Source organism: Sciurus vulgaris, assembly GCF_902686455.1.
Source record: "Sciurus vulgaris genome assembly, chromosome: 2".
Lineage (NCBI taxonomy): Eukaryota > Metazoa > Chordata > Mammalia > Rodentia > Sciuridae > Sciurus > Sciurus vulgaris.
Genome location: NC_136462.1, coordinates 186,395,163 through 186,415,538, shown reverse-complemented (window position 1 = coordinate 186,415,538; position 20,376 = coordinate 186,395,163). Strand labels below are relative to the sequence as shown.

Genomic DNA, 20,376 nt, shown 5'->3' with positions numbered 1-20,376 from the left:
CCACCTTCCCTGGCAGGTTCTAAAGGAACATGAGAATTCTCTTCCCCAGAGGGTAGGCAGAACTGACATTATCAGTTTGAGCTAACAAATCAATACTCTTGACTTACTGCAGAGTGGGAGTTTACACAATCAAAGGAAGAAATCCCAGAGGGAAATCCAACTGAGAAAATGTTAAAGCTTCATGGAACTGAAGCTTCTATAATGGAGAACTAGGCAAGAATGGGGGAAAGGATGGGCTGGGGTTGTAGCTCAGTGGAAGAGCGCTTGCCTAGCAGCATGAGGCACCGGGTTCGATCCTTAGCACCACATAAAAAATAAATGAAATAAAGGTTAAAAAGAAAAAATGGGGGAAAGGAATCATGGCAATAGCTAATCCACACCTTGGCTTCCCATTCTGAAAAGAGAAATCCCAAGACTAGGAAATCTAGCTTTCCCTTTAATCTCTTTGAACCTCAAAGTGAGGTTTTTGCAGTTGAGTTTTCTAAAGGTCTTGGTGAGCTCAAACTAGGGCTACGGAATTCTTGTATTATTATTAATTTTTTTTTTTTTTTTTTTACACCAAATCCAGAATACGTGACCTTATGACAGTTTTCCTCAAGGTGCAGGCTCTTTATCAAAAGTGTTGACTTTAAGTCATATTTGAGAATCTCCAAGAATGACCCAGTGCCCAGCTGAGAGGACTGAAAGAACTCCGTCCTATGCTCTCTGACTAATGAGGGTCAAACTATTTGTCTGATATTAGTAAGCCTTTGCTATTGGGATTGTGGGATCTTGTCAGGCTGCAAACTCCCAAAGATCGGGGGTTAGTCCATAGTACTATCTGCTGCTGAGTCTTAGTATTTGAACATAGGAGATATATTATTTAAAAAAAAAAAAAAAAAAAAGGAATTCTGGCTTCCCATATTTGTCCCTTTCCTCACTTACAGACCCAGCCCTTCAGTATAACTTAAAATACAACTGAGCATCCCTTATCCAAAATGCTTATAATCTCAGTGTTTAGGATTGCAGTTTTTTCTTTTTATATTTTGTACTATTTGCATTAATCGTGTGAGAAATCTTAAGAATGGGTCCCAACCAAGTCTAAACACAAAATTCATTTATGTTTCATATGTACATTATAGTCAAAGCCTGAAGTAAAGTTCATGCAATATTTTTAATATTCTCAGACATAAAACACAGTTTAATTTCCTGGTATGTCAGGTTGGTGCTCAAAAATTTTCAGATTTTGGAGTATCCAGATTTCAAACCTGGGATGTTCAACCTATACTACCTAGACCCATAAGCATCTGTGGCACTGAGGCCACTGTCGGTGGGCAAAAAGATGTACCAGAGCTCTCAAAAGTTTTGTCACCAATGCTTTTCAGCAGTTTTTTGTCCAGTGTTTCTCAAAGTTTCGTCAGTAGCCACACCTATTCAACAGATGTTACCCAGACCTCCTCTGGCAAGGACATAAACACTCTAGCCATTACTGCATAGAGCTCTTGGAATGAGGGGAATCAACCGAACATTACCATCTACACATTACATATTACACTGACAATAGAAGGTTACTTTCAAATATGTCAACCCAAATACAGAAAAATGGGTGATGGCTAATAGACAATTCTGAAGGTTCTAAGAGACCTAGGTGGGCATTGTTAAAGGCAGCTCATCAGACTTGACTGCACATATACCAAAGGCATAATGTTATATTAGGAAGAGCGAATAATAGAATCAAACAGTCCTACTCAGAGGATGACAGCAGACTAATCAATCCTCCACCAAATACTAATACTATTTTCAGTGATAAGCAGCTTATTGGCCTGGCATTATCATCACTAAAACAAAATATTACCATTCAAATGAGACTTTCCTAACTACTCCATTGCACTGAGTTGGTCCATGGAAATCAAGTTCAGATAAAAACCTTCAGCTTGTGTGCTATGGGCTATGAGCCACGTAACTGGACCTTTTCTGGATTATGTTGGTTAAGACATTAACAGTTCCTTTCCTGTGGTACTTTTTCAGTAGCAAATGGGTCTTTAAGAGTTAAATAAACACCTGATGCCCCTTTCTTGAAACCACATAACAACAAAAACAAAATGAAACAAATAGAAAATAGGATCCCTCCTCATCTTCTATCCCTAAATAGAAGCTGAACACTTTTTCTTGGTCAAGAATCTGACAATTTGGAACAACTCACCATCATAGTAAAACTTGACACTTTCTGGAAGAGGCTCATATGGTGGAGCAAACACAGGGCCTTTATGTTCTAAGAATTTCCACTTGATGCCTTCAGGATAGCGTTCTTCTTCCCACCTTTCAAAGACAAGGCACAACTTCATTTAGTGATCATCTTGGCTAATATAGAAATCACCAACTATTAAATGCCAAAATAACTATATGCTCAATTGGCTGACACTCATTCAAGGACTGGATCAAAATACTCAGTGTCTTTCACTTTAAAAAGGTCAGCAGTCCCAAGGAAGATGGAATTTTCAGGTGAATGGGTGAAAATACAGTTCAACAGTTCAATTCAAAGATTCTGAATATTAAAGATCATCACTCAAGGAACTCAGTCAACAAATGGAGGCTATGAAATGGAAACAGGTGTTTATCACAAGGCTATAACAAGTGTATCATGTGGTATATGTGACAGAGGTTATTATTTATGCTGTTGGAAAAAGCTTCCTAAAAGCAGAGGTGCCAAATGAAGGTGCAGGGAAAACCAACCCTCTAAGATACATAATGTAACAAAAAGACGAGGAAATAATAGTTCAGGTGGTGCATATTGAGTTTAAGGTATTTATGGGCTATACAGATCTAACTAGAAGACACCAACAGATGAATCTAAAAATCAGAGGAAACAACGTTTTGAAAACCTTTTTATTTAAAAAGGGATCAAACATAAACAATGATTAATACAATGAACATACCACCTATACACAAACCACTAACATTCTGCTAAATTTCCTTTTTGTTGAACCATTTCAAAGTTAATTGTAGACCTGATATTTCACCACTATTTCAGCAAGTATCTTTAAAAAATGATATACTCACAGAACTATAAAAATTATATCAAAATAATTTTCTATTATCATTCTAATATTCAGTCTGATTAATAACTTCCCAATGATATCCAAAATATATTTTATAGAAGAAGGAGCTAATTAAGGATCATATATTGCAGTTGGTAGATATGTTTACAAAGTGTCCTCTTCTTTGGCACAGACAGACCTTCTTATCACCCTCACATTAAAAAAGAAAAAAAAGGAAAAAAAAAAAAAAGTAAGCCAGATAGATTATGTCTCATATACAGAATATCTAAAAATTTTATAGATTTTAATCCTATTTCTATATTAAAATGAAAAGGACCTACAATTCTATTGAACTATTATTTAATAATTGGATTCTATCTGAAGGTGAATTATGCATATCCTATTGTTTCTATTAAGTTCTTCCAAGTCCAATATTTTACAGAAAGTTTTTTATTTTTCTTTGTGGTGCTGAGGCTTGAACCCAGGACTCTGGGCTTGCCAGATAAGTGCTCTACCACTGCGTGGTTATCTCCAACCCCCAAATTCAATATATTAAAAGTTCCAGAAACAGCAAATGAAAATTACATGTAGCAAACTGTGCTGTAATTATAGTATTACTTCAAAACCAAAGTCAACCTATCTGGTCAAATGATTTTCAACAAGAGTGCTTATGGTCATTCAGGGGAAAAGGACAGTCTTTTCAACAATGAAGTGTGCAAAATGATGACACTGGGTGCTTACCTTATAGTATATATAAAACTTAACTTTAAAAAACAATGGGCCAAAGACCTAACTATAAGTGCTAAAACTATAAAAACTATTTTAGAAGAAAATACAAGGAAAAAATTTCACAACTTTGGATTTGGCAATGAAAAACGAGAGTAACAAAAAGAAAAATAAGTTGGACTACATGAGAATTAAAAGTGTCCACTCACCAATGGACATATTCAATAAATAGAATAGACATATTCACAGAATAGAATAAACATCTGAAAATCACACATGTGATTAGCCTAATATCCAGAATATACGAAGAACTCCTCGCCCGGCACAGTAGAATATGCTTTTAGTCCCAGATACTTAGAAACTGAAAGATCACTTGAGCACAGGAGTTTAAGGACAGCCTGAGTAACATAGGGAATGCATGGTTTCTTAAACGCAAATCAAACCACAATGAGATACCACTCAAACCCATAAGGATGGCAACAAAACTTTAAAAAACGACAAGTTAGGTAGGGATGTGGATAAAGTGGAACCCTTGGGCATTCTGGTCCAGTCATTTGTAAAATAGTAGGGCAGTTCCTCAAAAAACTAAACAATTACCAAATGACCTAAGTAATTTTATCCCTAGGAATACCACCCTCCACTCCCCAAAAAACAAAAACAAAAACTAAAACCAGGAATTCGATCAAATACTTGCAGCACTATGTGTTATAGTCAAAAGGTGAAAACAACCCAAGTATCCTTGAACAGATGAATGGATCAACAAAATGTGGTATATACATACAATGGAGTATTATTCAGCCAAAAAAGGGAAGGAAATTCTGAAGCATGATACAACATGGATGAACTTTCAGGACAATTTGTTAGGTAAAATAAGTCAGTCACAAATATAAATACTATATAATCCACTTATATGAAGTACCCAGAATGGTCAAATTCATAGACACAGAAAGCAGAAAGGTAGCTGCAGGGGGCTGGGGCATAGGGGGAAATGAAAATTAGGTACAATGGGTTCAAAAGTTCAAAGTTTCAGATTTGCAAGATAAAAGGAGTTCTGGAGATGGGTGGTGGTGATCATGGTGTACAAGAATATAAATGTACTAATGCTACGGAACTGTATATTTAGAAATAATTATGATAGTAAATTTTATGTTGGTGCATTTTAAATACACATTTAAATCATTGAAAATAAAGATTCAAAATTTTTTAAAAGATTTAATAAAATCTTAAAGATCTACCACTTTACCAATACAGGTAGGAAACTGGCACGATCTTCCTACTAGTTGTTGACAAAGAAAGGCCTGGATGCAGGAACTCACCCAACCCCAGAGTTTATTACTCTTCAAATCAGAGAGAATATAAATTCATGTATAAATGTATGTGAAAGCATTTGCAAGGAACTTATCTGTTGGAGTAGTCCCACAATAACTGTGAGGGAACTCAGAATGCCATGTTTTCCCTAATGCAGTCAGGACTTGGCTCCATTCTTCTCCTCAAACCCACTGTTTCTAAATTAAGACTTCATAATGTTTTTACAATTCTTCCAACTTCATCAAGGTTTTTCTTGAGGACCTACGATAACTTTTTTATCATTTAAGCAAATAAAGATTCAATGAATCATTGAATATTAAACTTCAAATTAAACTTAAAGAACATATGCTCCAATAAGCTGATGTATTGAACTGACAGCTATTACTATTCAAATAAAATAATACAATGTTGACCTTTTGAACCTCTCATCCGTACTTGGGCCCTCTACCCCATTGAGAAAACTATGTACTTAGACATCAAAATGCCTTCTCTGTGGTGGCTCGACTTATAAACCACAAGTTAGGTAGCAAAAGTTTATAATAAAATTTGCTTTAAAAGGGAAAGGTGAGAAAATGCTAGAAATGTGTATAAGATAGGGAAGTAAACTCCACAAGCTTCTTGAAATTAAGTTCCTTTGGGGTTAATAAGCATTTCGAAGTGCACTGTAAAATTAGTATAATTTTTTTTTAAAATCAGAAAAAAGACAATACAGCTGTCTGGAAGCTAACCTCTGGAATTAAGGGCAATTTATCTGATAAAAGGATATCAATAATCGTATTCCTTAAGTTTCTTACCATCATGTAATTTAGGTATTCATGAGTCCTGATCTTTCAAGAACTAATTCCTTACATTATACTTCTAATTTCTTACATTATTCCTTTGCTAAGAGACTTGAAATTCCACTTAAAGTCACACCTAATATCTGCAATAAACTCCCCAGTTTTTAAAATCTCTTTGTGAAGCATAAACTGTTTAGAATTACCTTGAGACTTAGTTTCAACAGGTCATCCCTGATAACAAAGTGTGCTTTAACACAGAGCTGACACCCTATATAACTATAGTGGGTAACAGTCAAAAACAGGTTCAACTGGGTCACATAGATTTTCATGGATGGGTCAGTGCCACCATTTGTAACACTGGTTTTATTGGGAAGATATGACAAAGCAGAGGAACTCAGAGGGGCCTGGACCATTTTCTCACCCCCATAACTACCAAACATAGGGAGATAAGGATCAGAATAAGCCACGCCACCCCTTTTTGGTCAAGAACAACGTATCTGAAAACGCTGGAGGAAGGCAAACAGATCTATGCATTTGTCAAGCTGGTGAAGTGTGTGATTCTTTTGGTGGGATAGCAAGAGGAAGAGCAAAAATGAGAATATTTGCCGTTTTCAGTTCCCCAACTTGGTCAATTTTGGTTTGGAAGTCCATGAGAACATTAGAGTTCAATGGGCAATTGGTCAGAAAGTCATTAATCCATAAAAATAGAGGGTCTGTACATACAAACTTACAGTGTGCCATCAGGCACTTTGCTTGAAAAGAATGTGCAAAGTAGAACGATCCAACTTGAGAAAACTAGCAAATAACTGCTCATTCCCAAACCAACCACCTTTATTTAGTTCAAGACTAGCCAACTCCTCCACTTCAAGCCAAAACAAGAATAAAAACCAGAGTCAAGGTCTCTCAGAAGTAATGTGTGGCAACACTGATGAGGATTTCAATGGCAAAGGCAAAATAAGGTTATTAGACCCTTCAAGGGCACCTAATTCTACACACATGGGCTGGACTAATATAAGAGTTCATTGTCTTGAGCTCAAGCTCCAAGAGAAGAGACACATCAAGGAGCTCCTAATGACAAGTACATCCAACAATCACTTATTAAATACATACAACAGAACCCTGGAGAGATGCAACAGACTAATTCACCATTCTCATGACTCCCAATAATACCCCTGATTTACACAATCATTTGTTTATTTTTAAAAAATTGTTTTTTATTAAAGGTCATAAAAACCTTTCACTATTCTATGAACAAACTCTGGGGAAGACCACTAAAAACCTTTGATTAGTTCCAAAGAGAAAATGAAATAAAAACAAGGAAAATAAAACCACGTTCCTTTGCCTTCTACTCTTTTGACTTCTGGAAAGGCTGAGGTATCCTATTGCTGTTATCCTTTTCTACACTTCACTTTTAACCAAAATGTCCCACCAACAGGCCAATCACACAGTTGTCACTGTGTGGAAACATTTCTGTGCTGCTGCTCCCAGGAATCTGCATAGGTATTACTCTTTCTACTTCCTCAGAGGTGCTGAGGACATCACTATTCTAATGATAAAAGTCACAGCAAGCATGTACAATGGGCTGTAAACCACACAGCAAACTGGGATTATAAAGATACTCCAAGATGGAAAGGAAAGTAGGAATAGAGAAAAGAAACAAAGGTTCATGTTCTAATCCATAAGCCTCAGGATCACCTGAATTTTTTTCAATATAAATATCAATCACGTATTATTGATATAATAAACAGAATTTTAAGAAAAATAAGCATTAAAAATGTGTCTATTTTAAAATTCTGAAAGTATCATACATCTCAAAAGTAAACTATTTTTGCTAACCTGCCTTCCATGAATACATTTGAACCTTCACTCCTACAGAGAAGAATGCCTGTTTCTCATGTTCACAACCTTAGATACTTTTACTTATTAATCTTTCCAATCTGAGGGGCACTGAACAAAAAGATGTCTCATTTTTATTCATCTTTGAGTTCTTTAAGTTATGATGTTTATTAACATTTATTTTCTTTAATAAACTGGTTTTTCTCTTTATATTTCTCTTAAAAGAGATTTTCTTTTTTCATATTGAAATACTATACCTTTGTATTACAAATATATTCCTTGAAGGTTTTTTTTTTAATGTCATGAAGCTGTTTGCCACATGAAAAATTTCAATTTTAATGTATCAAATTTATAAATCATTTCTTTATAGTTCTGGTTATGTTCTACTTCAAAAGATCTTCACTATTCTACAATTACACAATTATTCTTCCAGGTTTTCTTGTGGAAGTTTCATTGTTATTTTAACAAAGGCAGTTTTCCCAACATGATTTGTAGAATAACTTTCCCTATCATTTTAAGAGAATTTATAATACCAATAATGAACTGTAAAGTTCAAAAGCTAGAAAAAAAATACTGAAATTTCTTACCATAAGGAAACGATATTTTAGGTTTGTTTAATCTGATTTAAACATCATTCAATGTATACATGTATCAAAGATTCATGTTATCTAGTAACATGTAAATTTTTTTGTTTTTATGCATCAGTGAAAAAGTAAATTTAATTTCAAAGAAATAAATAAATGCATGTGCACTGTGTTCATAACCTAAGTTCCCATTCTGTTCAATGAGTGGAATCTAGTTTTGAAATCCAACAATTTTAGAACTAGTTAATGATTTCACTAGAACCTGGAAAACTTATTTCAGATTATTATTCTGGAGATTATTTTAAGTATCTTCCCCCAAATGTCAGAATGTTACCTTTAATAACTCAACACTCTTACTTAATTAGGTTGTGCAATAAAAGCCCTGACATTTTAACCCAGTGCTGAGAGGTTACCATTTCCACTTCTGCTCCTCTTCTTTCTTCGGCTTCTTTTTCTTGTTATCTGGCTCAGGAACTTTTTTATCTTTATCTTTATTCTTGGGTTTTTTCAATTTACCATCCTACAAAGAAATATGGTGAGAAAGCACTTAAATAAGAACTGATCACACTTCCAGAAGCAGTTTTTGGGAGCCATTAGGAAGAAAAACTATAATCATAGAATATCAGAACTGGAGAGGATCCGATTTCCAATACTCTCTCGACAGATGAAGAAAATTTACTGGTACTCCACAAATGAGCAGTTACTTCCCAAAACTCCTTGACAAACACAGGAAAGTAGTTGAAAACACTCATTCTGCAGGGGAAGAGCCTGGGAAACTGTATTTTTAAACCTCAGGGGAGTTTGGAAAAGCACTACTGCAGAAAGTAATCCCAGTGTACTTTCCAAATTTGTTTCCTCACTTATCTTTAAAATCTACTTAACTTACAATCTTTTCAAATATAATCAAGTAACATGTATAGGAGGTCATGCATTAGATATTTAGTATTCAATTTGAAAGGAAATTCCAATTCATTGGGGAATACTTTCTATCCCTACTGCTTGTATACACAAATATTTTGGAGGTCTAAAAATGAGTACTGCTTCTTATGGTGCTATTTCTTTATGCCTCTTCTTTCAATTATAAACATATGAGCTGATCATGGTAGTATAATAAAAAAGCATCAAACATAGGTTTGAGTGCAACTCACCAATACAGGAAGACAAATCTCAAAACACACACCCAAACAAAAATGTGATACTCAACAGGTGGTGGTCCCACTCAACAGGACTTGAACTCTTTAGAAGAATCTTTTCCTTTGTCCTACCTATATGACACAATTTAACTTTTGACTCAACAAATTTTATATAGCAATGGAAAGTGGTTTTGAACAATCTTAAAATCAATTATGGAATGGCAGAACTGGAAAGAATTGTCTAGACAATTTGGTTTGACTTCTGACTATAACCAACTTTGAAACAGAGGTTATGCCACTTGATCAAGGTCATACAGCTATGACTGACCACAATGAGAGCCCAAGTTTATGAGAAAAATAACAGAATGTGATTCATGGTAATGACCGGAATAAATATTCCAGGACTATAGGACAGGATGGCAATCAGGACAGGGATAAACTCCAGGTCTATAAGCAAATGCCTTTAGGGTAAAGGGAAGGGGAAAGCTATAGTATTACACATATTTAAAGTACGAATGGGAAATATAAATGGGTAAATATGTGTGGGAGGAGAAGGTACTAAAGGATCACTTTAATCAGATAATGTTTACTCTTTAGGCTGAAACATACCACAGGAAAGGGAAATGTTTTCCAGTTAAGACATTCTCTTAACAGCTTCTAAATAAGCATGCAGATGGTCCTATCAGGAAACAACTGGCTACATTGTATATTTTCTTATCACAAGCAGTCACTGGGAGACTTCAGAACAATTCCCAGAAACACAACAACAAAACCCCCACAGCCAGCATGTAAGGTTTAATGACAGATTTTGTCATCTGGGTCCCCGCCACATTAAGACTAGGCATTAATTAATACAATCTTATAGCCTGCATTTTTTTTTCTTATAAGGCTACTAAACAAGTTGTTAACTGTTCCTTTTTCCAAGTAGTTTAAAAATTCAGAGAAAAGTTATTATTTTGCATAAATGCAATGTAAACATAAAAGTAAGACAATGCATGAAGAGTTCAAGCTTTACATTTCTTTTTACTGGTTTCTACTGATTATTTACATGAAAGTGGAGTAACTGACTACCATAATCATTACTCATCATTTTACTCTCAATTCCCTGAACTGGTTCTCATTAACTTGAACTTCTGCCCAGAACAGACTAATAAACAGAAAAACTACAATTTCCTTAATTCAGAACCTGATTTCCTCTAACTTAAGCTAACTTTGTCAATATTTTAAAATATGATTCCATTAAAGACCTATCTTCTTTCCCCTTATGGAGTTAAAAGGATCAGCAGTCCCACACAGCAGCTAGCGTGCTGGCTCTGGAATCAGCAGGGGACCAAATCCTGCCTTTACCACTTAGTAGCTATGTGAACTCTGACAAATGATTTCAACCTCTCTATTCCTCAGTTTCTACATCTGCTGAATGACGATAACAGTAGGGGCTTTGCATCTCTTAACAGTTGCTGTAAGAATGAAATGAAACAATACACATACAAAGCATGCAAAATAGTATCTGGCACATAGTAAGCATCTATTTCATTAATTATTTTTACGAAGATGATAAACTGCTCTTAAGACTTGCTGCCCTTTACCTTCACTGCTAGTGCTTCAAACTGTCCACCTCATGCTTGTGAACCCTTTTGCCCAACAGCAGCTAATCTCAAATGCAGCTAAAGAGCTAAGAATTTACACAACCCCTTTTCTTGGGAGAACACACATTTAAAACACCTGTGCATTTGTTCTTTAATTATTTCCTAATAAATTTTTAATGTAAGAAATCAGAAGTGTCAGGAGGAGGAAACAACTTATTATATTTTGTATCTACCATAAGCATCAAATAGACTCCTTGGAAAAGTACTTGAACTGAACTGAGATTTTAAGGAAGGTTATAAGCCAGAAGAAACAAGGGAGGAGAACATGTGTGCTCCAGACAGAAGGAACAGCAAGTGCTACATAAAGCTCTGAAGCACAGAAGAATTTGGTAACAAAAGAAACAAAGGCCAGTGTAGCTAGAAGGAGGTGAGCTCAAGAATAAGATGAAACCAGGCACAAGATGCAAGGGCCAGGTTGAGGGAAGTTGTGGTTGAGAGATTGGATTTTATCCTACATCCAAGGAGGAACCTATTAAAGGACTTTAAATGCTGCATACCTATAGGTGGATACTCAGGAAGACAAATCCAGAATCTGCAGATTCTGGTTAAGATACTTTGGGGGCTTAGAGAGGTCAACCCAAACAATGCCACAGCCACCACTTGCGTGTGAAATTTTTTCCTAATGTCACCACTACTACAAACCAATAAATTCCTACGACTCATTTACCTTCAGAAGTTGTTTTATGGAAAATTCCCACTTCCAAAATCAATCCCCAAAAGGTATAAATAGACTCCTTACTAACCTCTTCTTCCTCTAGTTTTCGTTTCTTCTCCTTCTTGATATCTTCTGTTTTGATTTTCTTAGGTTTATAATCAGCGCTAGAAAGGAGAACAAGAATATGCAGTTATGACTCAGGAGTTCCCACCCACAGGATTAGGACCTCCAAACTCTTGGAAGCCTCCATGGCAGGTGACTGCTTTTATTCTTGACTGGTCATTCTACAGGAGTGGAGAGAGTAAAGAAGGCCAGACCAAGGATCAATAATTACAGAACAAAAGAAACAACTTATACCACACACAGGCCTTGGAATGAAACAAGGTGGTAGAATACATATTATGAAACAGACCCCACTATCACAAGGAAGTCTGGGAACCAAATGAATAGCACAATGGCTGTCACTCAGGAATAACTTGCTGGAAAGAAATTCTGTATCAAATGAATTTGTTAAGTATCTTTCTTCTCCCATTTCATCCACTTTCTATCACACATCCTTCCTAGATTCTTAGAGATAGTAAACTATGTAATATTGAAACTAATGAACAGAATTTAATTTGAATGAACTTTTAAATACAGGTATATAAGCCTTAAATAACTATTTTAAGAGACAGCAGTTTTATTAAACCTCTATACACTGAAACTTCACTTAGAATTTACTGAAAGGTTTAAACCCTAGGAGAAATTTCGTTATCTGTGGTAGGAAAGTGATGATAAAGTAACTTAAATAATTTAAATATCCCTTATTGATTCTGTATTATTTGAATTTTCTACAATAAATATGCACTGCCTTTTTAATAAAAAAAAATTTATATTCCATGTGAAACCTTAGGTATACCACGTATTTGCTTAGCAAACCCCACCTCTCATAATTTCAAGAGAAATCAATTACCCAGTCTATTGCCTGCAAATTCCAAATGAGTACAAGCCACCTCTCATAATTTCAAGAGAATCAATTACCCAGTCTATTGCCTGCAAATTCCAAATGAGTACAAGCCAATTAATACAGTTTCTCTGTACATTATACACATGTCACATTCACTCTTTAAACACTTTTTCGTTTTCAGAAACAAAGTTCATTTCATTTAACATTCCCCCTGCTCCCCAAGTCAAAGTATGGAGAAATACTCACTCATCCTCATCTCGAGGTCTCTTTAATGGCTTTATGTCCTCTTTAGGAGAAGCAAAATAGCCATCATCCTCAGGTTCGTCTTTAATTCGTGGTGGGCTAATGGGGGGAGGGGAACTAGTTATTGAGAGCTAGAATACTTACAGTACATTAAATACAAAGCAGTATTAACAAAAAACAAAAACCCCAAAGTAGACATACATCATCTCACTGAAAAGGAGCTAATATAACAATGTACATAAGAAAAATTATTTTTCATGAGCACCTTTTCTCATTTAATTCTCACTATAATCTTGTGTAGTGGGTAGGCTTGTTCTCACTTTACAGACAAACAGGTAGTATTCAAATTCAGGATCAGGACTCCTTATTCCAAGTCAATATTTTTTCCCACTATATCTTAGGTACCTTTGCCAACAGGTTCAAAACCACCACTGGAATAAATCTTAACTTTTTTTTTTTTTTTTTTTAATTTAAATAAGGGATTCACTATATATCTGATAACCTGAACTGATGACTGTATGTAGCACATCAAAGCTAAAATATAGCTTTAATACCAGGAAAGGAATAAAAATTGGTTTTCTGAGCTTAGCATCTTAAAGTTCCAAAAATCTGCAGTAATAATGTATGTATATTAAGTTACATGGAAACATAACATGGCTGATAAAGTTACAACAAAAGCAGGGTGAGTTCTATAAATGAGAAGCCCCAAACCAAACTGAAGCCATTCTCAATTAAATCTATTCACACCTCAACCTGCTTAGGTTTACTTTATACAAAGAAAATGCCTCACCAGTTTTTGTTAAGATTTCACCTTCTGAATATAAAGATGATCCTGTTAGACGATTATCTCCAGCCAAAAATATGAAGGAACAAGTTTTTCAAAATTTAAACACAAAAAGAAAACCTCAAAAGGACCAAAACCCAGTGTCTTGGAAACGTGTCTTGTCCCTGATCAGGCACATCCTTCAGAATCTTGCTGTCTTTAATTCAGCAAATGGCCTTTCTAAAAAGTCATCATATATAAAAGGATGGGGCTAAGGGATGAGCATCCAGACTCAGCTATAAAGCATATTCATAGATTTTTAAGACAATGTACCCCCCCACCCGCCAAAAGTATAATGGATCCCTTTGCTTGTGACAGAATTTGAATGTTTAAAGAGATTAGCTCTCTTTATTTTAGCACACTCCTTACTTTACAGCTATTCCCCCTCCCACCCCAATCACTGACAAAAGTTCCAAGGGTCTAGAAGGTAAGAAACACTGCCATTACCTAACTAGTTAATTACCTAGTTAAATAAATGCCAGATTCTAGGATGGTCGAGGGTAAAGTTAAAAACGTGTGAGAAGGGTTTCTAGGCCTGAATCATAAAACTAACCAGAAAACTGCAGTCTAATGAAGCATCTGGATTCTCTACAGACACACAGACAACCCAGAAAGCAATCCAACTAAGTGAATACAGAGACCAAAGCCTAGAAGGGTGTGTTTTAATCTCCTAATCTTAAAAGTCTGAAAATGAACCTATGACTATATACTATCCAGAGATTCTATTCATATTCTGTTCAGTAAAAGTCCTGGGCAGTCTCTTGGCAGAGATAAGCCACTCTGAAACACACTAACTTTATCTAAGAAGTCAGAGTTCCTAGGGGAGTCTACAGCTCAGATGTTTCCTGACTTTTACTGTTTTGAATTCCTAGAACAGTTACAAAACATGCCTGCAGAGGGCACCCACTTCTCCTTGTCTACTAAGGGCCTAGAGTACATGGCAAAAACTTTATTAAAGAAAACTGAAAGTTCAGTCCCAAGAAAGCAATTTTTTTTGTCCTAGTCAACAATATAAAAACATTTCCAACAATATCTAACAAATCCACTCTGTTATTCAGTGGAGAGAATGAGAATACATGATGATCCTAGAAGGAATATTTCATTTTGTTTTTAAAACTAGAAGGATTTTTTGGGCTTATTTTAGGGAGTTGATGAATAAAACAGAATAAGGGCAAAAATATACAAAAAGAGATCTCTAGATTGTGCATACTTTCTCTTCCTTCTAGCAAATGATATATTTTTTACCAAATCTATGTCTATCACTAAAAAAATAGGTCAAGTAAGGTTTAATATATAAGCCTTATAATATTCCTATGGAGGAATTCAAGGAAGTTAATTTTTCAGGAAACCCCATAGTTACTACTAAGGAGATTCTTTTTAGAGTGATGAAAATATTCTGGAATCAAGTAATGAAGCTGCCTTGTAAACACACTAAAAATCAATATGCATATTATTTATATATTTTTAAAAAAATCTCTCCAGGTCAAACCTTCTCTACTCAAAATAACCTTATGGGAAATACGCTGGTCGTCTCACTAACTGGCATTCTTAGAAATGCTCAACTTGGCTTAGATCAAGTCCTCTCACGCTAACTTCCTGAGAACCATCAAGGTTGCCAGGTTGGTATCTTTGGGGCAAGCTCAGACAACATTACCACATGGACAGGTGGTCTGCTGGGCACCTGGGAAAAGCAAAGCCAATATGGCAGAGGAGTCTTACCTAGAGAAGCCATTTTCCTTCTCTTTCTTTATTTTTGCATCTCCAGAGGCTCTAATCTGAAAGGTAAAACAACAGACTAGTGCTTTGAAAAGATTAACTCTGAAAAAACTCTCTTGAGAATACTTAGCATCAACTCTTGGGGTACCCTTGATCCCAGGTTTATTCTTCTTGTTAACAAAACTGAATAAGTGAATTAAAGGTCCTGACATTTTCCCAAGACTTGTTTTTCATAATTCTTCTGGGTGAAATTGTCCAATAGATTAAGAAAGGTTTCTCTTCAAAATGGCAACTTTTTATCTTTAAATAATGGCAGAGCCCTTTTCCCCAATAAACATATTCCACTGCTGAAGGATTTGCCGGTGATAGTATAGAGAGAAAACTAAATCCAAATCAAACAGAAGAGTCTATTTCCTGCTTTCTTACTTTCCCCTTCAACTTTCTACTTTTTAGATTTATCGAAGATCTTTCAAAAATCTTCAGACATACACAAAGGGACACATATACACACTTTTTTCTCTGAAGGAAAAAAAAACAACCAGTATAGCAGATGCCTCTGGGAACAGGAAAATTGCATGAAAAGGAAGATGTGTTCTATGTTCCCTATTTTTCAGTATCTGAATTTACCAAGTACAGACATTTAACATTGTTGGTTTTTTAAAATTTTTATATGGGGGAGCAGGGGAGCAAACAGAGGATTGAACCCACGGGCGTTTAACCACTGAGCCACATCCCCAGTCCCTTTTTTACTTTTATTTTGAGACAGGGTCTCACTAAGTTACTAAGGCTGATTTTGAGGAGTTGCTGGGATAATAGGCGTGTGATGCCATGCCCGGATTGACATTTTACACTTTTTACAAAGAAGTTTTCATAGTTTAATACAGGTTGGCTCTACAGTCTCTTGACAGGTACACCTTTTCACTCTAAAGCCAAGGAATCTTACTATGCAATGAAGGTATCATTAAAGTATAGCCCACGTCCCCTTTACACCCCACTGCAAAGTTCTGTACCTTTTCCTCCTTTCGTTTTTCCTTGTCTCTGTCTTTGTGTTTATCCTTATGCTTTTCTGAGCTTCCATCTTTGTGTTTGGTTTTCTCCTTCTCTTTGTGTTTCTTTTCAGAATCTTTATGTTCACTGTGAAAAATAAGACACAAAGGGTTAGACCAGAGTAAGGACCACAGGGTTCATTTCACAAGATCAACTCACAAGATCTCCTAAGATAACATGAACCATGGAAACTTTCAATGCTGTAAAAGAAATAAGCCTGACAAAAGGTTCAAATAGGGGCTCTTAGCTATATCAGCTTTTCTTTTGAATTTTTTATTTCTGTAATGGGGCAAAGGAAGCAAAGAGAAACACAATCACCTTAGGCATACCAAGGAATTTTTAAAGAGTTAAGAATATATAGCAAGCTCCATGCTATTTCTACAACATTGTACTAGCAAAAAACTATAATGAATGCTCCAACTAGAGCATTCATATTTGATGTGATGGGGTTCAAAGCAACCTACCAAAAATGCATTTGATGGTTCTGTGCCAGGGTTTAGATATATCATATAAATGGCCAAGTCAGGGTTTTGTGCAATGAGCAGCCTAACATAGCGATGTTTCTTTTTAGCTTTTACTAGGAAAAGTAAGTCACTTCTAAATGTGGCTTATAAATCTGCTTTGTTCTTTCCTCATAATCAGAAAAGATGCCACCTGAAAACAAGGATGAGTTTTATTTTAAATGTTTAAAAAAGCCTTGCTTTAAAAGGGATGTGTGGTCTTACACCCCTTAGCACTATAAAAAGGAATTGTTCCTTTGGAAAGCAAAATATGACATTATAAGGCAAAAGCCATTAAAATGATCAGAACTTTTTACACCAGGATCTAGCTTCTGGAAATTTCTCTTAGGGAAATAATGTCACATAAAAATGTTTGTTTTGGTGTTTCCCATAACAACAAAAGAAAAACAAAAAATAAATCCCGAGAAATTGGACACAACCTAATAATAAAAAAGGGGCAACTGATATCAAATTATGTAACTAATATACTATAATTTGTGATTACATATGCATGGAAGGTATGACACAGATGGAAGAAAGAGTATATAAAATGACTGCATCTATATAAAAACATGCATGTGGATAAAGACTAAAGAGACAAGAAGAAAAAAACCACAAGTCATAGTTTAAGGTGAAAGAACACTGTGGATGACTGCTTTCTTCAGTGCACTGGGCTAATAGTAAATAAGTCTTGCTCAATATACTCCTGTATTTCACAAATCAAGGGAGCTCAAATTCAAGTTCTCTCAAGTGTGTGTGTGGGGGGGGTGGCTGACAGCAACCCCAACTGACAGGAATAGTCAAGTCAATGGGGAGCATCAGTTCTTGCCTTTCCTATTTGTCATACTTAGCAACTCAGCACAGGAAAAACAGACTTTACTGGCAATAAGTTCTATGAGACTATGTTCATCCCATAAAGTCTACTCAAAAGGGATTTGTTTTAAATGAATACTTGTCTATGCAGAAGACTAAAACAAGAGAAATGAATGATGGTATCCAGTTAGCTACAACCCAAAACAGGAGAGTATCTGCTGTCACACACATCTCTGCACACAAGCAGCAACTCAAGATAAGCATTCAGGTTATATACATGAAGAAACTTCTAAGAAATCTAGCCAAGAGAGCAGGGGGACTAACAAAAACAGGACCATAGGTTTAGGAAAGGTCCAGATACTGGCATGGATTCAAAAAAACCTAAGTCTACTCTCCCTTGTTTACATATTCCTCCTGCTATGTTACTCTCACTAGGCTGTTATTTATATGTGCCACACACATTTTTTTTTTAAACAGGAGCACACTTTTCTTTTTAACTCATGAGGGTAAAGAATTCTGGAGGCACAGTGACCAAGGTCCCCACTATAATGCTTTTTCTTTGCATTAGTATGATGTCACTCTACTCAATGCGTTCTCAAAATGTTTCTACCAAAACCCAATGTTTTAATCAAACAATTTTTTATTTATTTGGAAAAATGGCTTATATTAACATTAATATTCTTGTTTATCTGTAATTAATTTCACCAGTTTTAGAATGAATAGTGAAACAGCAAGGCTTAGAAATGATTCTTCAAGAATTAACACATATGTGATCATAGGTACACAGCTGAGATTACCAGAAAACGTTTGAGTTTACTATTCTGTTGCAAAAGCACTATAGCTTTTTTGTTTTTAAAAGCATCAACTATAAGAACATCTCATACTCATTTATGAAAGTTTTAACCTACAAGGAATAATATGGAAGCTACATTCATCATGATAAATGACTGTCTCCACCCATCCAAAGTATAGGGGCAGGGGGATCCTATTCTCTAAGCAAGCATTATACTTGGTATTTTCACAGCCACTATTTCATTCAATTCTTTACAATATTTCTGTGAGGTAGTTTTATTATTCCCTGATACTAACAGAGGAGACCAAAAGGTTTATTCAAAGTTGAAATTTAACATTAGTATTTTCAAGTTCAGAGTACCTTCCACTACATTGATACCATTACATTTCCACCAAATTGGTACCTATCACTTAAGGTAGAATCACCAGTGTCAGAAATGCATGGTGATCGAAGATTTGATATATTCAGGTCATTATCTTTATTTCATCATGAACTTCCTAGAAAAAGTATCTTGGATACTTGGAAGTATTAATTCCTTGTGATTGCCTCCCATGAAAATATAAACAGCTGATTCAGGGATATATATTTAAGAATGCTCCAGGCTCCATCTTCCTTTACAAATTCTACCCCACCCCTTGTTCTTTTTTAGTCTATTTGACAAAAAAACTGGAATTTCGGCAATCACAGACAGCATGCACACCTCGAATTATACACATATTCCTCCAGTTTTCAGTTTTGCTACTCATTATCATACCAAAACAGAGACCAGAGAAAAGGAATCCACAAATGACAAGGCAACAAGACGGTACTCAGGCCACTCCAGGAAGTCAAAAGAAGTCAACTGATACTTCCTCTGCTTGTTAAACACAGGGAAATCTATACAGAAAATTCTAGCTTCCTGCTAGAGTAGTACACCCCCTTTGCAGGTTATAATTAATCACAAAGATCAGAATATCAGAAAGTGATGGAGCTATCAATTTGATTTTCCAAGGGAACCAATTCTCCTCTATTCTCAACTATTTTATCAAAAAAAAAAAAAGCAGATTTGGAATTTTACACTAGCTGAGCTCAGATGATTCAAGGTTAAGAACAGTTCATGGTATAAAGCATTTTCCACTAGGAATTGTTAGAAATTTGCGTTTATGGAGCTCCACCAGGTCTCTGAATACAATGTTATTATCTGAACTTATCAGGTGTTGCTCCTGTCCCCATTCCAGAAACAAAGCAAAGCACCCAAGAGCCCCTAACCCCTTATATATAACCCCACACTGGCAGGAATGCTGGCAAATAGCAAGTTCCCCGCCCATCTTTCCTAGGTACATACCTGAAAAAAGTAGTAAAGGCACTAGGGAACAAAGTATTATGATTCAGAATCATGTCTTAGGTTATGAAAGCCAGAAGCAGGATTTGGCTAATAGCAGAAAATAAAGACAACATGGGGTCAGCTGGGCTGACTCATTATTTGAGATTTTCCAACACTATCTTTTCCCAAAAGGCTTAAGACTAGTTTGACTTTCACGGTGGCTTAAAGGACGGCACCTTTCTACTGATAATGAGATCATGGGAATTCTGACCAGTGCAGAAGAAAAGTTCATGTGTTGACTGTCTTTTTAAGGGTTGTTAATCTTACACTGATTCCACTCCTTTTCCATATACAACAGACACCATACAGCGAGGTCACAAAATTGGCTTTTAACACAACTGAAGGTTACAATATTGGCCAGTTCGGAGACTACAGAATGGATAACTAAATATGGAAGAAACTGATGTGGTTAAATAAGAAAAAGTAGCAGAAAGGCTTAATATCAACC

The 20,376-nt window shown here is 35.6% G+C and overlaps 1 protein-coding gene across 1 annotated transcript in view; it reads right to left on the bottom strand.

The window, feature by feature from the left end:
* The window catches only part of TOP1 (DNA topoisomerase I), an 83,248-nt gene that overhangs the window by 27,977 nt on the left and 34,895 nt on the right, over positions 1-20,376 (bottom strand). The window contains exons 4-9 of the mRNA XM_079126912.1: positions 16,423-16,546; positions 15,416-15,471; positions 12,877-12,972; positions 11,773-11,848; positions 8,664-8,770; positions 2,183-2,298 (exon numbers count right to left, since the gene is read on the bottom strand). Of these exons, the coding sequence (XP_078983038.1) occupies positions 2,183-2,298; positions 8,664-8,770; positions 11,773-11,848; positions 12,877-12,972; positions 15,416-15,471; positions 16,423-16,546 (575 nt within the window). The remainder of the gene's footprint in view (positions 1-2,182; positions 2,299-8,663; positions 8,771-11,772; positions 11,849-12,876; positions 12,973-15,415; positions 15,472-16,422; positions 16,547-20,376) is intronic.